The 18,173-nt window shown below is 61.5% G+C and overlaps 6 protein-coding genes across 6 annotated transcripts, besides 1 other annotated feature; all 6 read left to right on the plus strand.

Annotated features, from left to right (window-relative positions):
• Window positions 1–4,704, plus strand: LPMP_282690 (hypothetical protein; the record flags this gene model as incomplete). Its single annotated transcript, XM_010702306.1, has 1 exon — window positions 1–4,704. The coding sequence occupies one exon, from the start codon at window positions 1–3 to the stop codon at window positions 4,702–4,704; it is 4,704 nt and encodes a 1,567-aa protein (XP_010700608.1).
• A 580-nt stretch (window positions 4,705–5,284) lies between these two features.
• Window positions 5,285–5,541: a repeat region.
• Window positions 5,542–5,870: 329 nt separating this feature from the next.
• On the plus strand, window positions 5,871–8,915 carry LPMP_282700 (hypothetical protein; the record flags this gene model as incomplete). The annotated part of the gene is made up of 1 exon (XM_010702307.1): window positions 5,871–8,915. The coding sequence occupies one exon, from the start codon at window positions 5,871–5,873 to the stop codon at window positions 8,913–8,915; it is 3,045 nt and encodes a 1,014-aa protein (XP_010700609.1).
• Window positions 8,916–9,719: 804 nt separating this feature from the next.
• On the plus strand, window positions 9,720–10,151 carry LPMP_282710 (40S ribosomal protein S17, putative; the record flags this gene model as incomplete). Its single annotated transcript, XM_010702308.1, has 1 exon — window positions 9,720–10,151. One exon carries the CDS (start codon window positions 9,720–9,722, stop codon window positions 10,149–10,151), a length of 432 nt encoding a protein of 143 aa, XP_010700610.1.
• A 1,096-nt stretch (window positions 10,152–11,247) lies between these two features.
• On the plus strand, window positions 11,248–11,679 carry LPMP_282720 (40S ribosomal protein S17, putative; the record flags this gene model as incomplete). The annotated part of the gene is made up of 1 exon (XM_010702309.1): window positions 11,248–11,679. One exon carries the CDS (start codon window positions 11,248–11,250, stop codon window positions 11,677–11,679), a length of 432 nt encoding a protein of 143 aa, XP_010700611.1.
• A 938-nt stretch (window positions 11,680–12,617) lies between these two features.
• LPMP_282730 (hypothetical protein) lies at window positions 12,618–13,298 on the plus strand (the record flags this gene model as incomplete). Its single annotated transcript, XM_010702310.1, has 1 exon — window positions 12,618–13,298. One exon carries the CDS (start codon window positions 12,618–12,620, stop codon window positions 13,296–13,298), a length of 681 nt encoding a protein of 226 aa, XP_010700612.1.
• Window positions 13,299–14,444: 1,146 nt separating this feature from the next.
• LPMP_282740 (splicing factor 3B subunit 1, putative) lies at window positions 14,445–17,456 on the plus strand (the record flags this gene model as incomplete). The annotated part of the gene is made up of 1 exon (XM_010702311.1): window positions 14,445–17,456. One exon carries the CDS (start codon window positions 14,445–14,447, stop codon window positions 17,454–17,456), a length of 3,012 nt encoding a protein of 1,003 aa, XP_010700613.1.
• Between the last annotated feature and the right edge of the window lie 717 nt (window positions 17,457–18,173).

Consider the following 18,173-nt stretch of genomic DNA (forward strand, 5'->3'; position numbering starts at 1 on the left):
ATGACGACCGCCGGCCTCTCACGTGCGTACGCGGTGCTGCGCCAACTCGATGTCTTGCGTGCCGAGAGCATCACCAACCCGCTGCCTATCTCTGGCGACCGTCACCCTCGCGCACGAAGTGCAGAGCCCGGGACAAGCGAACTGGCGTCGCCGCCGTTTCGATCGAGGGGTGAGTCCGCTGGGCGTAGCGTACGTCTGCAGGAATTTCGACCGCCGCTCCCCGCAGAGAGGAGAGGGCTGCACGCCAGTCACGGAGACATTATCTGGGAGGATTTGACGAACATGGATGTAACTGAGCTGTCTTCTTTCCCCCCTGCTGAGGCGACTCACTACCGCGGCTACTCAAAGCACCCGTACACCTATGCACCTGTGGGCTCGCATCTCCGCCCTGACTCACCCAGCCACGATGGACCTCAACGAGAACTCTCGCAGCTGACAGCTGCTGAAGGAGGCTGCCATGCTGCAGCTGCCACCACCAGTGCTGGTACTCAGCCTCACCACTCCTCGCTTTCTGGAGAGTACACGGCGGACGACGGCCACGATCAACATGTGCCGCCACCGCCGCCGCTCAGTCGCACAAACGACGCCTCTCTGCTGCTCTTGTCTTCATCCAACTCCCCCCTCCCTCATCACCGGTACCGCAGAGAGGTCTCAACAGAACGACCGCTGCGCCGTTCGCCGCCGGTGCGCGCGGCAGTACCATCGCCAGCTGTCCTGCCGTCCTTGTTCACCAGCGAGGCAGCGCGCGCGGCTGCTGTCCAGGCATCTTCGTCGTTGGAGTTGTGCTTTGACAAGGATGACATGCACGCAGTTCTGGCAAGCGCTGCCGCTGCCGCTGCGTCCCCGGTGCTGACGGGGAGAACGCAACAGGGCTGGGGCGCTGTTCAACCATCTTCAGCGCAGTTGGATGGCGCTGCTGTTGCTGAGACAGACGCTCTGTGCCGCATACACCGGCGCATTACTCATGACGCCCATCGCGGGACTGAAGCGGCATCAACTTATACGCAGAGCCTCGGAACTTCCGTCGATGCTTCAGTGACAGCGGAAGCTGTCGCCACGCCCTCGTCATTGAACTACTCGCCCCTGATGGCGATGCCGGACGATGATGCGCAGTCTGCCAGCAGTAGTTCTGATGTCACGGCTGCAGACGGTGGGCGACACCCACTTTGGCAGCTGCCTATGTCAAGGAATGGCGTGGGCGACAAGCAGCCCCGCCGCCACAGGATAGCCGCCGCTTCCGCGGCTTCCCCGTCCGCGCCCGTGAAGGATGTCTTCATCACCCACGGCGTCGGACGCCCCTTGGGAGCGTTGCCTCAAGGATCTCGCTCGGTTGGGCAGCGGCATCAGCGAGAGGCGACTGCCCCTGCAGCTGTGGCGCCTCTGTGTGGAGTGTCCTCCCCTCCGCCCTCTGGCGACCTGTCGTCTCTCTCCACCGCTGCCGGCCCCAGTGTGCGCGCGGACGGCGGCAGAGGTGCAAATGCGGCAGAGGCCCGACAACCGCAGGAGGAAGAGGAGCGCACCTCTTTGAGCAGAGACTGCTACCTGCCACCGCACGTGATGCCGTCCCCACGTGATGCCGTCGACACGGGGCCATTCCCGCCTCGAGCTCCCGCGGATCGCAGCGACAAGGGGGTCGGTGATGATGGCAGCGGGTGCAATGGCGACCGTGAAGGCAGCGATGGTTTGCGCTTCAATGACCTCTTCCCTGGCAGCGGTGGAGAGGGAAGTATTGGCCAAGAAGGGCACCCTAGAGAAGACGAGTCGCTCCCCCTGCGTGACTTCTCCGGTGCCGTCGAGGAGAGGTCTGTGCAGAGAGCCGCTGCTCACATCGATCATCAGCGCTGTGACTCGTACAGGCCATCACAGGGCAACTCGAGAGGACAGAACTTCACACGCGATGCACGTCATCGTGTAATACCGCTGTTCCCTGCCGCGTACAGGAATGCGGTGCCCTTTCTCGACTACCTCGAGCGCGTCAACGCCGCCAGCTCACATCAGCTGCTCAAGGAGCTGGCTGCCATGCGCGAAGCTTGGGTCACCAGCACTCAGGTAGAAGACGCGGCTGGGGGCGGAGGCGAATATTCTAGGAGGGCGACAGAGTCCGTTGTGGTGGACTGCCTTGCCATGGATCTGCTGCTCAACAAAGCCAGCGCACTCGAGTGCATTGTGGTGCCTTGGCTGCGCACACGCCTGGAGTCGATGATGGCGGTCCATTCGGCAGAGAGGGTGAACTCCGGCGCTGGAAATTATCGCAACCAAGGCAAGGCCGTCGCTGCCAACGCACTCCGACGAACAGAGGCGGATGCAGAGGGCGTTGGTGAAGGGGTTGCAGCGGTGAATAACAGCGTACTGTGTGCCATCATCGGCCTCGGCGGCGTCGCATTCACGCTTCTTCCCACTCTCCTGCAGCTACTTCTCTGGCTGCCGCCACCGTCGCCGGCGTCGGTGTGTGATGCGCGCCTCGTTGGACTTGCGATACGCACCGTGGGCGGTGCAGAAGGACTAGAGACTGTGATTCGCATAGTGCAGCAGCAGACGGAGGGGGCGCATGTTTTGACAGCGGCGGCGTACGCGCTCAGTACATACAGCTTCGAGCTCGTGGGCCACACAAGCGCCGTGTGCATTCCCGCTGGTGCGATGCGTCAGTTTGGCGCGGGCGGAGGTGCAGACTCGCTTTTCCAGCTCGTGCCGGATGACTTTTCCTCCTCCACAGCGTCCTCATTCTCGGCATCGCCGATGATGGAGGAGCTGCGGCCGCTCTGGAGTCGCGATCCTCTCTTGCTTTCGCCTACTGCGACAACAGGAGCGCCGACGGGGCTGCATCTCCTCTACCTTCAGTCACCACCACCGTATCGACCGACCCACGTGATGGTAGACGCGGAGGTCGCACGATGCGAGCTGCTAGCGTACCTCCGCACCGACCAGTTTTGCATAACACACGCATACCCGTACATCATGGTGTTACTGAATGATGCTCTGAACGCGCGCCTGCTGAGCGCTGTCCTTACCCCGACAGCGCTGAGCCTCTACTCACCCATCTTATTCCAGCTGCGCCGTGGCCTGCACCGGGTGCTGGCTGACGACATCACCAACACTGCACCACATCAACGAGGCAATGTCGGCAGCTGTGACATCGATGACAAGGCTGCAACTGCGCAGGGGCTGCTGCGGCTTCCACTTCTCCCGTATTCCCTTCATCGCTTCTTTGCAGGGGAGAAGGATATGCTTTTCGCTCTGGAGTCGGCGCTGGTGCACGCCCTCTTGGCGCGCTCCGCAACTGCGCTGGTCCAAGAGCAGGCGCTCATGTCACTGAGCTCGCTGCCCCCAGAGGCCCGCGTGCACGTGGTTCAGCCTGTGACGGACTTCTTTATAAGCTCGGCACGCAAGCTACACCTGCGACAAACAACTACGATGCGGCGCTTTGCCGCCCAAGCTAGCCGTGGTGACCCTCCAGCAACCGGTCCTGGCCCCTGTAATGGAGCAGGAGGGGTGGACGCCAGCGAAAATGTTACCGTTGCAGCGGCCATTGCTGCCGGCACTGTGTGCGTGAACTCCCTTGCCTCGAGTTCTTGCGTGGACGGCTGCATTGCTGCACTTGTCCCCGTCTTCCAGGAGCTGCTGCACTCGCCGTTGTGGCGGGTGCGGCACGCGGCGTGTGTGGGGCTCTCACGCATTGGTCCCTTGACGGCAGACCCATCCTCTATTGTTCACTTCCTGCTGACCCGCCTTGCACTTCAAGACCCTTTGGCAGAAGACGAGAGGAGTTTAAGCCAGTCCCCGTCTGCGGTTGCCACATGGTCCCCACAGCTGCCGTTGCAGTGTGCCACTGTCGTGTGGTGTCTTGCGCAGCAGCGACAGGGCGGTGTGCGAGCACTGCTGCAGCTCCTGCAGGACCCCAAGCAACCTCCGCAAGTGCACCACTGGTGCGCCTTCCAGCTGGCTGAGGTAGACGTACACGAGGCGTGCGCGAAGCTGAACGGTGGCGACTCTCCTGAAGCCGATGCGCTGCTCGATGAGCTGGTGCAGGTGCTGGGGAAGCTCATTGTGACGCAGGGCGCCTTGGAAGAGGACACGATGCTGTTGTGTGTGCGGGCGCTGGCGGAGGTGGTGCATCGACACCACACCACTGCGACGTCGCCAGTCAGCAGCGCTGCTGCTCCTGCTGCGGTGGTCGCCGCCTTTTTACTTGACACCATTCAGTCAGCCCATGAGGCTGCCGGCTGCTGCCAGGGGGAGGAGCCAAACACCTGTTTTACTGTGCTCACGTCCGTGCTGGAGGCGGCACTCTTACCCACCAACGTCCTCAAGGCGCTGTGCCTGTACCTCTGCCGGTACGGCGGCGGCCACGGGGAGCTGTACGTATGCGAACTGCTGCTCCAGAGCAGCTCCGTCGCCGTTCGAACCGCCGCCGCATTTGGGCTGCGGGGCTGCGGTGCCAAGGCTCTGCGTAGCGTCGTCTTTGGCATGAACGACGGCAGCTTTGACGTGCGGCGTGAGGCCTTTGAGACGCTCACCGCCATCGGCGCCCCGGCAGCACTGGAGGTACTGCAGCAGCGACCGGCAGAGCACCGGCATCAGGTGCAAGCTGCACTGCGTGATTGCTTGCTGCAGGATGCCAGTCGCCCTGTGTCGCGCAAGGTCGCTGAGGCTGTGTATCGAGCCCTTCTAAGCGAGGAGCTGCTTGGAGCACGGGAGCTTTCGTAGCCACCACATCTGCAACATAGACACCAGACAGAGGGAGGGGATCCCTTTATCGGGGGGGGGGGAGGGGCGGGGAGTCGGATGCGCGTGTGTGGAATGGGGCTCAGCGCCCGACTTGTCGTCCAGCAATGAAAATGGAAAAGGCATCTGCTAGGCCACCCCCCCTCTACCCTCCTTCCGATACGCGCATGCAACGTGGCCCCTTCCTCGCCCCCATTTGCCCCTCGTCGCCCCCCTCTTTCCAATGCCCCGCCTCACCAGCGCATCTGCGTCTTTGCGCTGCGCGCACGCCAGATGTGCACTTGGTAGCTGCCGCGCTTCCACTTTGCGACTACCCCCCTCCCCTCCCCTCCTCCCCCCAACCGTATCCAAATCACCTTCGCTCCTCGTGCCTTTTCATAATCCGCTCTGCTGTTTTACGCGCCACCTCACATGCCCACACGCCAAAGTAGTCGCTCACAGAGGCCGCTGCGTGAACGTATGGATGTGATACGACAGTGACCCTGGAGAGCGTTCCTCTCTCTCTCTCTCTCCCTCCTCTCTTTCTGTTGTCTCCTCGGCTTTCTCTCTGTCTCTGCATTTCTGCTCTCTGACCCCCTGCTCTGTGTGTGTGCGGGCGGACGCCAAGCAGCCTCCCCCCTCCCCCATCCCGGCCGATGCTAGACCACTTCTGGGGGTGACAGGGTCAGGTGCCCACGACGTGGGGAAGGCCAGTGCGATGCATCGCCACTGATGCCGGCGGGTCAGGCTGTGGCGCGTGCCTGCGGCTGCTTCGCAGCAGGCGATGGGCCTAGAAAGAGGCCCGCTGTCGAGTGGCGTGTGGCTCATGCTCCATGGCAGCGAGCGGCGACGTGAGGAGGCAAAAAATGTCCTCCACCTTCTCTCCCGAGCGTATGACGTGTGCCTCTTTGTGTATACGTTCGTGTGTGAAGGTGTGTTCCTTGTCTCACCTCTCTATTGCCTCTTCCTCTTGCTACTCTCCTCCGCTCCCCCCTCCCCCCCTCTCCAACGACCTCACCGATCACCTAACACCGCCCCCTCTCAGATGTTGCGGCTTGCACGTGTGTATATATGTATGTCTATTGGATGCCTCCCCCGCATTCTCTTCTCTCTTCGCACGCTACTGCGCTGCGTCTTTACTCCCCCTTTGTCTTAAACGCTGGGCGACTATGGCAGGCAAGACGGTACGTGCGCTGCACCTGGAGGGCGGCCAGCTCTTTGAGGCCGGGTGTTTTGCTGAGGCCGCGCGGGTGTTCCGCGGCGCCGTGGATCGCTTCCAGGCTGATCGGCTCTCGACAAAGCTCGCTGTGGAGGAGTTCGTCAAGGTTGCCGGCAACTTGTGCGTTTGTTACCACTCAGCGGGTGACTGGCACGAGTGCGTCAAGGCAGCTCGCGAGCTACTCGCCATCTACCCGATTATCCCCAAGGCGTACGCCACGATAGGAATGTGCATTGTGAGTCGGTTGCTAGAGCAGGAGGCAGAGCAGCAGGCGGCGGACGCGCAAAGCAGCTCGAGGATGCCGCCGCGGTCAGGCGAGGAGGTGCGCCGTGATGCACGGCGGTACTTCGTGAAGCTGAGCGATGTGGTGTGTACAGCTGACGACGCCCACAAGTACCTGTGCCGTGCGATTCTCTTGTCTGAAGGGGCGCTGCAGGTGTCTGTGGGCCCCTACGTGGAGACAGCTGTGCGGTGGGTGAGCGAGCAGCTGCTGTCGGCTGGTCTCTCTTTAGAGCGTGAGTATGGCGACCAGGTAATCGGTGAGCTGAGCGTGCTGGAGGAGAGCGTTTGCGATGCGCCGCCGCTACTGGATTTAGCACCGGTGCAAATTGAGCGTCACTCCATTGGTGTCGTAGACGCCACTGACATGAGCAGCGCCGGCGCTGATGGCACTGTACCTGAGGGCCACCGCGTCGAGGGACTTCCTGAGACTGAGGCGGGGTTGATTCTGCACGCCATTCAGGAAGGCCAGCGTGCCGCATGGGGCGAGGCGGCTGATTTGTCATCGCCTGACTCGTCGTCGCTTGTTGCGGAGAACGATGCTGCCGGCAAGTCCACCACCTCGAACCCCAGCAGCAGCATCATTGGTAACACGAGCAGCAGCGGCAGCCATGCCCCGGTGACACCGCCGCTGGAGTACTTTCTGTCACGGCGGCGCACACGCGTGCGTGTGTGTCACTCCGAGAGGGGTGGAATTCCTCGTGGCCTCACCCTTGCCCGCGCATCGGAGCCGTTTGCTGTCGGTCAGCACATACTACCCGTACCGCCTGCGGACCTCCCAGCTGCGGCTATTCGTGGAGCGCCGTCAGCAGCGCGAGCGGCGCCGCTGCTGTTCTCTACCCAAGAAGAACTAGTATCTCTGCATGTCGACCCCGCTAGCCTTTCTAACGCGGAGAGCGCCTTGTCGTTGACTGCCCTGTCGTCTTCGCTCGCGCAGACCGGCGGCGGCGGCGGCGCTGGACTCTCGATGGGGGGTCTGGCCACTGCGGAATTGCCGCCGTTTCTCACGTGCAACGCGTGTGGCAGAGAGCTGAACCCAGTGCACCTTTCTGATGCCTCGCCCACCGGTTGCCCCACGTGCCACGGCGTCGTGTACTGCAGTGCGGCGTGCGCGGTGGTTTACCGAGATCGCCATGACCGACACGAGTGCGCACTTCGTCTGGCGCTGCAGCGGCGTGCAGCGGCGCTGGCTGCTATGCAGCCATCCACCGACGCCGAGACCCTGCTGCCCTTCGGCGACGTTCTCGCCGGCGGCGGGTGGAACGTGCTAGACCTGCATCGCCGCGTTCTGCCGCTCTGCATCACGGTATACAGCGGTCTACGGAGCAACGCGCCTAGCGCGGTGGAGGTGCGGGCGCAGGTTCAGCGTGGGGTGCAGCGGCGCCTTCGTCATGCGCTGCCGGTTGAGGTTGCCGATACTCTTGCCGTGTGGGTGAACGTGCTGGAGTCTACCGTGGCGGCACCAGCGTCGACGACTGGTACCACATGGTCAGTTCCACTGCTGCAAGACGGGGAGAACGAGCGATGCGGTGACCAACGGCATAACGACCTCGCTGATGCAGCCACGACCACCTCTTGTGCTGCCGCTGCCGAGGAGCCGTGCCTTGCGGACCATCTCCTCGCAATTTTCTTCATGGTGCGACTCCTTGCCGTCAACCACGCTGAGAGCCGCTGCAGCACCTTCTACATGGAGCGGCTCCTTCTCCGGCACTCCTGCGAGCCAAATTGCATTTGGTCCGACACACTACGCGGCATCCTCACAGCCCGCTTCATCTGCAAGGGCGAGGAGCTGACCATGGCACTCGACGACTGCTTCCCGCAGCACTGGCCGTGGCAAATTCGGCAGAAGTGGTTCGTGCATCATCATGGGGTACCTTGCCAGTGCGCCCGGTGCCTGCGCGAAGGGGCCAACCTGAACCACGGGCGTGGCATGCTCTCGAATGAAGTGATTGAGCAGCTCCTGACGGCGGACGTCATGGGCCACCCGTGCCCGACACCGGCGCACAAAAACCCCACGCAGCTCTTTCACCTCCAGCTTCAAAAACTGGTCGAGGAGAGTAAGTCCCCACAGCAGCGCAATGTGCCTGCGCTGCTGTGCCGCCTTGATGAGATGCGTGCCGAGGTGGGCAAGTACGTGTTGTCGTCGCATTATCTGCTCGAGGACATTCGGCTCGCCATGCTGAACGCGGCAGAGACGGAGGGTCACCTTGCCGGGTGCGTCCTCGAAGCACAGCGCAGCCTCTTGTTCTGGGAGTCGCACTGGACGGGCGCGATTCCTGCGAAGTCGCAGCGGCTGCGGCTGCTTCCAAGCGTCTTTGACTGCGGACGGCGGCGCAGACTTCATGTGCATCAGCAGCGCCGCCGTCCGCGTCACGTAGGACCACCAGTGGCCACTGCAGCTACCTCTGCCGAGCAGCCGCACGATGGCTCATCAGAGCAGAGAGAGGGTCCCTCGCCGCCGCTGCCGGTCCCAACGCCTACGGAGGTCCAGCACGGCAGTAGCGGTGCTGACTTTCCCGCCGCACTTTCTTTCCGCGTGGGAGGGGCGGGTTATGGCGATCACGAGGCGAGCAAGGCTAGGGGTGCATCCGATGCTGCCACCACCGCCGCTGCGGCACTACGCATGCCGGCGCCTCTCATTGCCACGAAGGACTTTTCCTCTGGCCGCAACATCATCGATCTTTTCTACGGTTCCTACCAGACGTGGTACATGTGAAGCGAGGGTCCGGGAAGAAGGCGCCGCCATATTCACGTGTGGCGAGTTTGGTCGCAGGCGGGAGGGGATGGGGTGTGCGTGTGTATGTGTCCCGGAGTTTGTGCGTGCCGGCTTTGGCGCTTATGCGCCTGAGAGCTTTCCCGGCTCCTCCTCGTGGTGGCACTGCCTTTTACCGAATTGGGGGGGGGGAGGGGGGAGGCTATGTGTCCTGGAGCGGCATGCCGTCATGGTGTTCCCCTCCATTTACCCCCCCTCTCTCTCTCGTTCACCCGCGTCGAGTTTGATTTCGTCCTGTCTCCAACGCACCTGTCAAGTCTCAGCGGCCACAGAGAGAAGAGCGGTGAGCTGTCACCAGCACAGCATCAATGACAAGAGAAACACTGCAGGCAACTCACTCGCTTACACACCTCCCCACCCACTCCCAGGCATTTTCTCTCAGCAACGCCAAACCCTGCCAAGGACAGGCCGACGCGTACAGGAGTGCATCCGTTGGTTACAGCCCTTCCAGTGTAGTTATGGACGCGAAGTGAATTTACTCCGTTACGCGTGCCATTCAATCCCAAGGCGTGGGCAGATCGTCTGTGGCCGCTCCCGTCACACTCTTCGCGGTTCTCCCTTTTTGCATCTCATGCGGTCTACTGAGGCGCTCCCCCCTCTCTCTCTCCACTCTTCTGCCTTCATGTCCCCCCCTCCCTCCCCCTTACTCCTTGTCTCCCTCACCACCCAAATACCGACGCGCACGTAATGCGCGCACCACACGGCGTGTGAGCCAAGAGAAAAGAGTTGACGATCAAGCAGGGAACTATGGGCAAAATCCGCACCAAGACCGTGAAGCGTGCCTCCCGCCAGGTGGTGGAGAAGTACTACTCGAAGCTGAACTTCGACTTCTACCAGAACAAGCGCCTCGTCATGGACGTGACGATTGCTCAGTCTAAGAAGCTGAAGAACAAGATCGCCGGGTACGCGACTCACATCATGAAGCGCCTGGCCCGCGGCCCCGTGCGCGGCATCTCGCTGAAGCTGCAGGAGGAGGAGCGCGAGCGCCGCATGGACCACGCGCCCGCGACGTCCGATGTGGACAAGGTGATCCAGTCAGGCGTGAGCGTGGACAAGAAGACGATGCAGATGCTGCAGCGCCTGGAGATCGGCGTGCCGCGCCGTGTGAAGCGTGCTGATGCCACCGTGACGAAGCTGAAGGTGGCACCGCGCCGCCGCCCGCAGAAGAGCACCAAGTAGGTGCGCTGGCGATGTGTGTGTGCGTGTGTGTGTGTCTGCGTGTGTACTCTTCAGGTGAGCGGGTGTGCGTCTTTGTGAAGGCAGCGAAACATTAGCGCATATGCTAGACCGGGTGAGTGGAGAAGGGTGCTCTGATGTGCGGAGTGGGACGCGCAGCGTCAGCAGCGGAGCCACGCGTGACCATCTGCGTCGCTAACGCTCTCTCCTTCGCGTGGCACTAAGCTCTCTTTTTCTCCTTTCTCTTCACCCAGGATGTCAAGGGGCACACGCACGCCCCGCTTGCCAGCTCGTAAGAAGGACTGCGTCTGCCCCTCCCCTCCGTCAGTCGATTCCTTCCCAGCACACCGCTACGTCGTTTCTTCTCTTTTTCCTTCCTCATTTACTCTAGTCTTTGATTTCTCAAAGTCTTCCCTGCCTCTCTCTCGTTCTGTGCGCCCACACTGATGATGCCGGATTGTCGTCGTGACGGTTGCCACATAGCAGAGGAGCGCGGTTCCTCTCTGAGCCCCTGAAAACCCACGCACCGTCGCCCACAGAGCGAGCTGTCGCAGTGCCATTGCACATGCGCATCCGCGCGTTGGTATGTGGATCGCAGCGTAAGTACCGCATGCCCACACTGCAACTTCCCTCTCCCCCTCTCTCCCAGCTTTTGCCGCTGGGTGATTGGGAGGGAGGGGGGGGGGAGGAGGCAGTCGCTCTGCTTTATCAGCTCGCGCTATCTCCTGTTCTCCACCTTGTACACCAGGTAGGCTTCGACAGGCCGATGAGTTGTTCGTGGTGATGCGTGGTGGTTTGCCTCTCCCTCGAGCCACCTTTGATGGTGTCTTTCCCGGCCTCTTTGTTTGTTGGTCGCCGTTACCTGCCGCCTCTGACGTCTCTGCACCATTCCTTCACGTTCGCTGTGTTCTTCCCCTCGCCGCTCTCCTCCCCCTTTTCCTACACCCGTGCACCGCCCTCCCCCCGTTACGCCTGCTCCCACCTTCGTCCTCTGCCATCGCATTTTATCATGGCCACTTCCACGCACGCGTACGACCCTCCCCGCTAAACTCGCTCTTGCCCACATGTGCACTATGTAGCCGGTGTCTCACGTAGAACTATGGGCAAAATCCGCACCAAGACCGTGAAGCGTGCCTCCCGCCAGGTGGTGGAGAAGTACTACTCGAAGCTGAACTTCGACTTCTACCAGAACAAGCGCCTCGTCATGGACGTGACGATTGCTCAGTCTAAGAAGCTGAAGAACAAGATCGCCGGGTACGCGACTCACATCATGAAGCGCCTGGCCCGCGGCCCCGTGCGCGGCATCTCGCTGAAGCTGCAGGAGGAGGAGCGCGAGCGCCGCATGGACCACGCGCCCGCGACGTCCGATGTGGACAAGGTGATCCAGTCAGGCGTGAGCGTGGACAAGAAGACGATGCAGATGCTGCAGCGCCTGGAGATCGGCGTGCCGCGCCGTGTGAAGCGTGCTGATGCCACCGTGACGAAGCTGAAGGTGGCACCGCGCCGCCGCCCGCAGAAGAGCACCAAGTAGGTGCGCTGGCGATGTGTGTGTGCGTGTGTGTGTATCTGCGTGCGTACTCTTCAGGTGAGCGGGTGTGCGGTGGCTCTCAGTCGTTGCGCGCCTCGTTTTAGGGATCCTTTTCTGCTCGCTGCATGTGGGTACAGCGCCCGGGTGGGCCTCCATCACGTGTCTGCGCGAGCGTATGTGTGGCTGGCCCCTCCCCTCCCCCGCCTGTCTTTTTTGTTCTTTCTTTTCCTCATTTCGATGATTTTTCACGCACGCTAAAAACTCCCAGCAGAAGAGCGGTGTCGGAAGCCAAATGCGCAGCACCCAACACCGGCAACTCGACAGGCGCTTGTTGGCGCGATGAGAGAGAGAAAGAGGAGGACAGGCTGAAGGGTCAATGAGGCATTCCATGAGGACTGCGCTCGAGCGTCGGTGAAGCACTGCATCACTGATGTGCTTGTTTCGGTGGGTTTCGGACGCACTCATGTCTTGCAAAAGTTTTTCAGTGGTGAAGGTGCATGTGCCTTCTAGGCATGTTGTACTCCTTTCTCTCGCACGCATGGGCCCCCCGTCTCTTCATGTCCGATCTTTACCCACGCACGCACGGACGCAGCTCCACTGGTGTCTCTCCGTGATATGTCTTCGCTGTTTCTCATCTAAGTTCTCTGCGTATGCGCTCGCACGTGTTTCTGAGCTTGTGCTTGCCAAACAGGCATCTCTTTCTCGGGTTTCCTCTCTCCTTTCTATTTCACTAGAGCGCGTCATCTTCCCCCAGCTCTGTACTGCAGTGGCAGCGCATACAGGCGCCCATACTCGCTCGCACGCACACTAACGCGCATTGCGTTGCAGCTCAAGCTTCATTGATTCATCTCCGTCACCTCATTCTACCTTGTCGTCTACTGTTTGCTGGAGGTTTCTGTGGCGCTTTTCTGCCTTTTTTTCTTCCCTTTTCCTCTTCGACTATGCACGACGATCACCTGCGCAGCTTCCGCCGCTACAGCCGGGTCTTTCCAACCACAGCGTACGCGCGCCACACGCCGCGAGTCGGCTGCTCTGTGGCAACGGATGCACGGTCTATCCCTTGTACCTCACCGTCAAACGCCGCGAACCGGACAAGCTCTGTGAAGATATTGGCGCTGCTGTGCTCCAAGGTGTCGCCGCACTCCTTCAATGCTGACACAACACCCGAGAAGTGCTCAACATTGCTGGCGTTGGCGCAGCCGCTCGCGGTGCCGCGCAAGCGCGCACGTGAGGAGTGTGTCGACGACGGAGACGCGTCTGCTTCGACACAGTCCTCTACCGTCTTGCCAGAGCCGCCGTGTAGGTTCGAAGGGAAGCGGAAGGGGTCACATTCCGATGGCTTATCTGCACCGTCGGAGTCGAGCGACCCACCGACGGCGGTTGCGTCAAGCGCTGCTGTCGAGCTAGAGGCGGAGGCGCGCGCCATCGTGACCAATGCTGCCGAAGGAAGCGCTGCCGCAGCTGCCTCCTGTGACACCGCCGAGCCAGCGCCGACTGCCACCCTCTACGTGCGGGTGCAGTACGACAAGTCCCTCATCACAACGCTACCCATTGAGGTGATGCGAGCGCAGCACCCGCAGGTGCTCATCGACTATCTCCTCGCCATGTCTGTTTGGGCGTAGCGGCGGGTATGGGGACGCCTGGAGAGGCCGAGGAGGAGTACGCCACACTCGCCCCGGGGACTTATGGGCGAGAGCACGGGGTCTTCTGTCTTCGCCAGGGTGGGCTGCACGCGCGAAAAGGAGGCTCTGGAGCCACATGCCTCACCAGACGCACGCGTGCGTGTGTATGGCGACGGTGTCGGTGACTGGCACGTGCGCGAGACACCTACTCAGGTTGGTGTGGCCTCAACGAAGCGGCCCTCTTTTTGGCGGTCGTCAGCGCCGGGGTCTGCTGCGCCATGTATGGATTTCCTACAGCGAACAACGTGCCGAGAGGCAATGCATACCCGGCAGGGCAAAGATGAGCTCGGGTGTGTAGGAGACAGCGCGCTGCCAGCGCACGTACCTTTTGCTGGTGCACACACACACACACACTCTGCAGCTCTTTTACTCGGCTCATCGCATCGCGCATGGCTCAGTCGAGAAGCAGCTCTCTTTCTGATGCACCTCATCTGCCCCCCCCCTCGTATACCTGTGTGGGGGTCTCTCTCCCTCTACACGCCCCCCTCTTGCTGTGTCTCTCGTACTACCTCTCTCTGCCTCTTTCCCCCCTTGGGGTTCCCTGGCTCTGCTCTCCTCTGTGCTCCTCTTTACACACGCACACCCATAGGCCACTGTTCATCCAGCTGCCGTACGAGCACACGCGCACATAACACAGTACGCGCTCATCACCCTCCCTTCTACCAACAATCTTCCGCGCGCCGCACCATGGCAGATTCAGAGGGAGGAGAACCGCAGGTTCTCAAGAAGCACCGCTGGGAGGACCCTACAGGCTTTGGCGGTGGCGACAGTGGTGACGCAATGCCTACGACGACGCGCTGGAGCTCGGCTACACCGCGGCAGTATGGCGCCGATACACCGCGTCGCACACCGGTGCTGTCCAGTGAGACCTCCACCTGGCGCGGCATGACAACGCCAAACGCGACGCCGTACATGACGGACTGTATTCCAACACCGACATTCAGCACCAGCGGCATTAGTGGCATGGGCAGCAGCACGCCTTCCAACTTCGGCACCCCACGCATGGGCAGCAGTGGCATTACAGCCGGAGGCAGCACACCCCTCTTCGCCAGCGGCAGCACCCCACGTATGGGTGGGATTACCCCCATGTTCACCGGAGCAACCCCGGCGGCTGGGGCATCGTTTGGCGCCACCCCAAACTACCAATACGAAGGCGAGACACCACTGCAATCCCACTTCGCCTCTTCCGTCGAGACGCAGTCTATCTCGACGGCGGCCATCGAGGCCAAAGCGAAGATGCTGGAGAAGGAGTGGCGCCGCAAGAACAAGCGGCTCACAAGCGAGTACCTGGACAGCATCTTGCCTAGGGAGTTCTTCACTGTGGCGGCGGTGCCAGCCGACTACAATCCGTTGCCGCCGGAGGAGCCGAACTTTTACGAAATTGCCGTGCGCTCGATGGACGTGTTCGCGATGCAGGCCGGCGGTGCCTTGAGCGGCCCAGCGGCGGCGGTGACGGCCGGCGTGGACGCGAACGGGCAACCCATCCGATACGACATCCCGGAGGACATGGGTGACGGCATGCCCGCCATGAAGGTCGAGGACGCTGCCGTGTTCGTCGAGCTGCTCAAGTACCACAAAGCGGAGAAGATCCCTGATGAGCATTTGCCTTCCTACCTCCTTATGAAGAACCTCTTCAAGATCAAGAACGGTGACACAATGCAGCGCCGCGCCGGCACGCGCTATCTCCTCGACAAGGCTGCGATCTTCGGCAGTCACTTTATCTTCCAGCGTCTGAGCTATATCTGGAGCTCTGATATCCTCAACATTGAGGAGAAGCACTATTTCATCGACTTCATCAAGTCACTGCTCCAACAGATGGGCAAGGCGGCGCGGCAGTTCACCAAGGAGGTGATCCACTTGGTGGAGCCGCTGCTCACGGCGCACGAGCGCATTCTGCGGGACGACGGTAAACAGGTGCTGACCTTGCTGACGCGGGTTGTGGGGTTTCAAGCAGTGTTCGCGGTAATTCGTGAGGACTTTGGTCATGCCGAGAGCATCGTGCGTCGCCACACGGCTCGTGTCATGGCGGTGGTTGGGTACGCGGCCGGCACTGAGGAGGTGACGGCAGCGCTGCGCGACATGTCCTACTCTCCGCTGGCCCTTGCTCGTCAGACGGTCGTGCGCTCGATGGCGGAGCTGGCGAAGATGGTGGGCCACGCGTTGATTGCAGCGCTTCCGGAGATGGTGGCAATGCTGGAGCGTCTGCTGCGCGATGAGAAGCGCGTGCAGCGTGACGCAGCCTTAGCGGTGGCGGCGATTGCAGAGGCGACGGCGCCAGACGGCATTGAGGAGCTGGCGCCGCTGGTGGACGTCATCTGCGAGGAGTGCATGAAGGGTATCGGCAGCATGGCGTCGCCTTTCATTCAAGCCTTCGGTGCCTTGGTCCCACTCATGTCACCCTACGACGCGCAGGCCCGCACGGCGGCGATGATGCCGAACCTTGTGAACCAGTTCAGCACCCCCGAGGACGAATTCCGCCGCGTTCTCATATCCGTCGTGCGCAAGTGCGTGTTGGCAGAGGGCGTGACGCCGCATTTTATTCGGCAGACAATCGTCGAGCCCTTCTTTGAGGGCTTCTGGCGTGTGCGTCGCCTCGCCGCAGAGCGCCAGACATCAGGGAGTCTTGTGGCGACAACGGTGGAGATTGCGAAGAAGCTGGGCAGCGTGGATGTGCTCGTGAAGTTGTCGCCAGATATGAAGGATGAGAGTGAGGAATACCAGCGGATGGTGCTGACGGCCATCAAGAAGGTTGTGGACGCCACCGGGATGGAGGTGGCCCCCGACACACTCGTCACCTTCGTCCTCGACGGCGCCATCGCCGCCGTGCGCCAGGATGAGCTCGGCACGAGTAAGTTGGTGATGAACGTGCTTGCGACTATCTGCAACGCACTTGGGTCGCGGCTGCGACCGTACCTGAAACAGGTGTTCGACCTCATCAAGCGGCGCCGCGAGAATCGCGAGGCCTCGATGCGAGCACAGACGGCTGACCTCGTCTCGCGCATCGCCCATACCGTCATGCTGGCGGACGGCGCCGTATTCCTCCAGGACCTGGGGCTGAGCCTCTACGAGCGACTCGAGGACCCGGACGCGCGGGCGCTGAGTGCGAACTTGCGCGCGGTGCGCTCCATCCTAGCTGAGCTGGGTTCCCGCCGCTTCAAGCCTTCAGTGCGCGAGCTGTTGAAGCGGCTCACCTTCGTCATCAAGAGCCGCAACAGTCAGGTGCAGAACGGCGCCATTTCCCTGATCGAGGACATTGCCACTAACTACGACACCGATGTCGATGCGATCCACCTGCATCAGCTGGCGACCCGTGGGCTCTTCGAACTGCTCGACTCCCCGCAGCGGGCGACACGACACGCGTGCGCGCGCACCTTTGGTGTGATCGCCAAGAAGATTCGCCCCTTTGCCATCATCCTGGAGCTGGTGGACAACTTCCGACAGGACAAGCGTCAGATTCGCATTTGCACTGCCGTGGCCCTGAGCGCCATTGCGAAGGAGTGCGGCCCTTTCACCATCATCCCCTACCTACTGAACGAGTACAGGATCAGCGAGGGGAAGCAGGTGGCGGTCATTGTACAGCACTCGGTCCTCAAGGCGATCCGCTACATTTTCGAGGCTATTGGCTCGATCGGCAAGGAGTACGTGTACCCGATGATCCCGCTGCTGGAGCGAGCCTTGACGGAGACGAATATACAGATGCGACGCATGGCTGTGGAGGCAAGCCGCGCGATTCTGCTCGCTGTGGCCGGCAACGACGGCTTCGAAGACATCGCGCTGCACTTACTGAACTTCATCCACCCGAACATCGTGGAGTTATTGGCAAAGAATGAGGTCAAGATTGGCGAGGAGCGCCTCAAGATGGTGACGGCGGTCGTGAGCTACTACGAGGCGGCGCGGGTGGTGATCGAGCCGGGGAAGCTGCTGCAGTACCTTCTGCAGGGCCTGTTCCATCCAGCGCGCAAGGTACGCGACATCTACCGCCGCACATACAACCTGATCTACGTCGGCAGCCCAGAGAGCTTCGTCCCGTACTACCCACGCGTGGAGAGCGACGCCTCGCACACGTACGTGCGCCATGAGCTGGAGGTGCTCCTCTAGCAAACGGGAACACAGATGCCCAGAGCAAGGGAGGCGGGCGCGCCCACTGAAGCTCTTCTGCGCAGCTGTCGAGCAGTGCCTGCCTACAAGGGAGGGGGGAGGAGGAGGCTGTATGTGACGCCGCTGGTTTGGAGTCTGGAGGGCGACTGTGTCACTCGGGTGTATCGGTGTGTGTCTTTCTCATCTCTGCGGGCGCAGGGTGCCGTCTGGCTTACACGCGCGCGAGCATGTATGGCGTATGCGCTGGCAGCGCTAATTTTGAGTGGTAAGGGAGAAGCGAAAGCAACAGCAAATAGGTGAAGCAAGACATCGATACACGCCTGCGCACGTGGCAACGTATGAAGGTGCCTCATCATGAGGCCGTTGAGGCCCGCTGCTGGGGGGGGGCACTGGCCCTGGTGCACATCCGTACTTCACGGACAGACGCCCCAAATACTATGGGGCCGAGGTATGACGGGTGGTGGTGGTGGTGGCTGGTGTGTGAGTGAGAAGCGCTCCGTTGGCTTTGTGCTTTGGATGTGCAGGGGTGGGTGGGGGCGGGGATCAGGCAGCGATGCTTGGGTGTCTAGCTGGTGTGAGAGAGGCTCCTCGCTGCCTGTATGTGCGTGCGTGTGGATATGCGTTCCTCGTACCCCCACCCCTTTCTGTTGGTATCTGTGGTGGGCTTGGTACTCACTGCCATCAAGCCGTAGTCTTCTACAGTGTCTTTCCTTGCCT

Source organism: Leishmania panamensis, assembly GCF_000755165.1.
Source record: "Leishmania panamensis strain MHOM/PA/94/PSC-1 chromosome 28 sequence".
NCBI classification, from domain to species: domain Eukaryota; phylum Euglenozoa; class Kinetoplastea; order Trypanosomatida; family Trypanosomatidae; genus Leishmania; species Leishmania panamensis.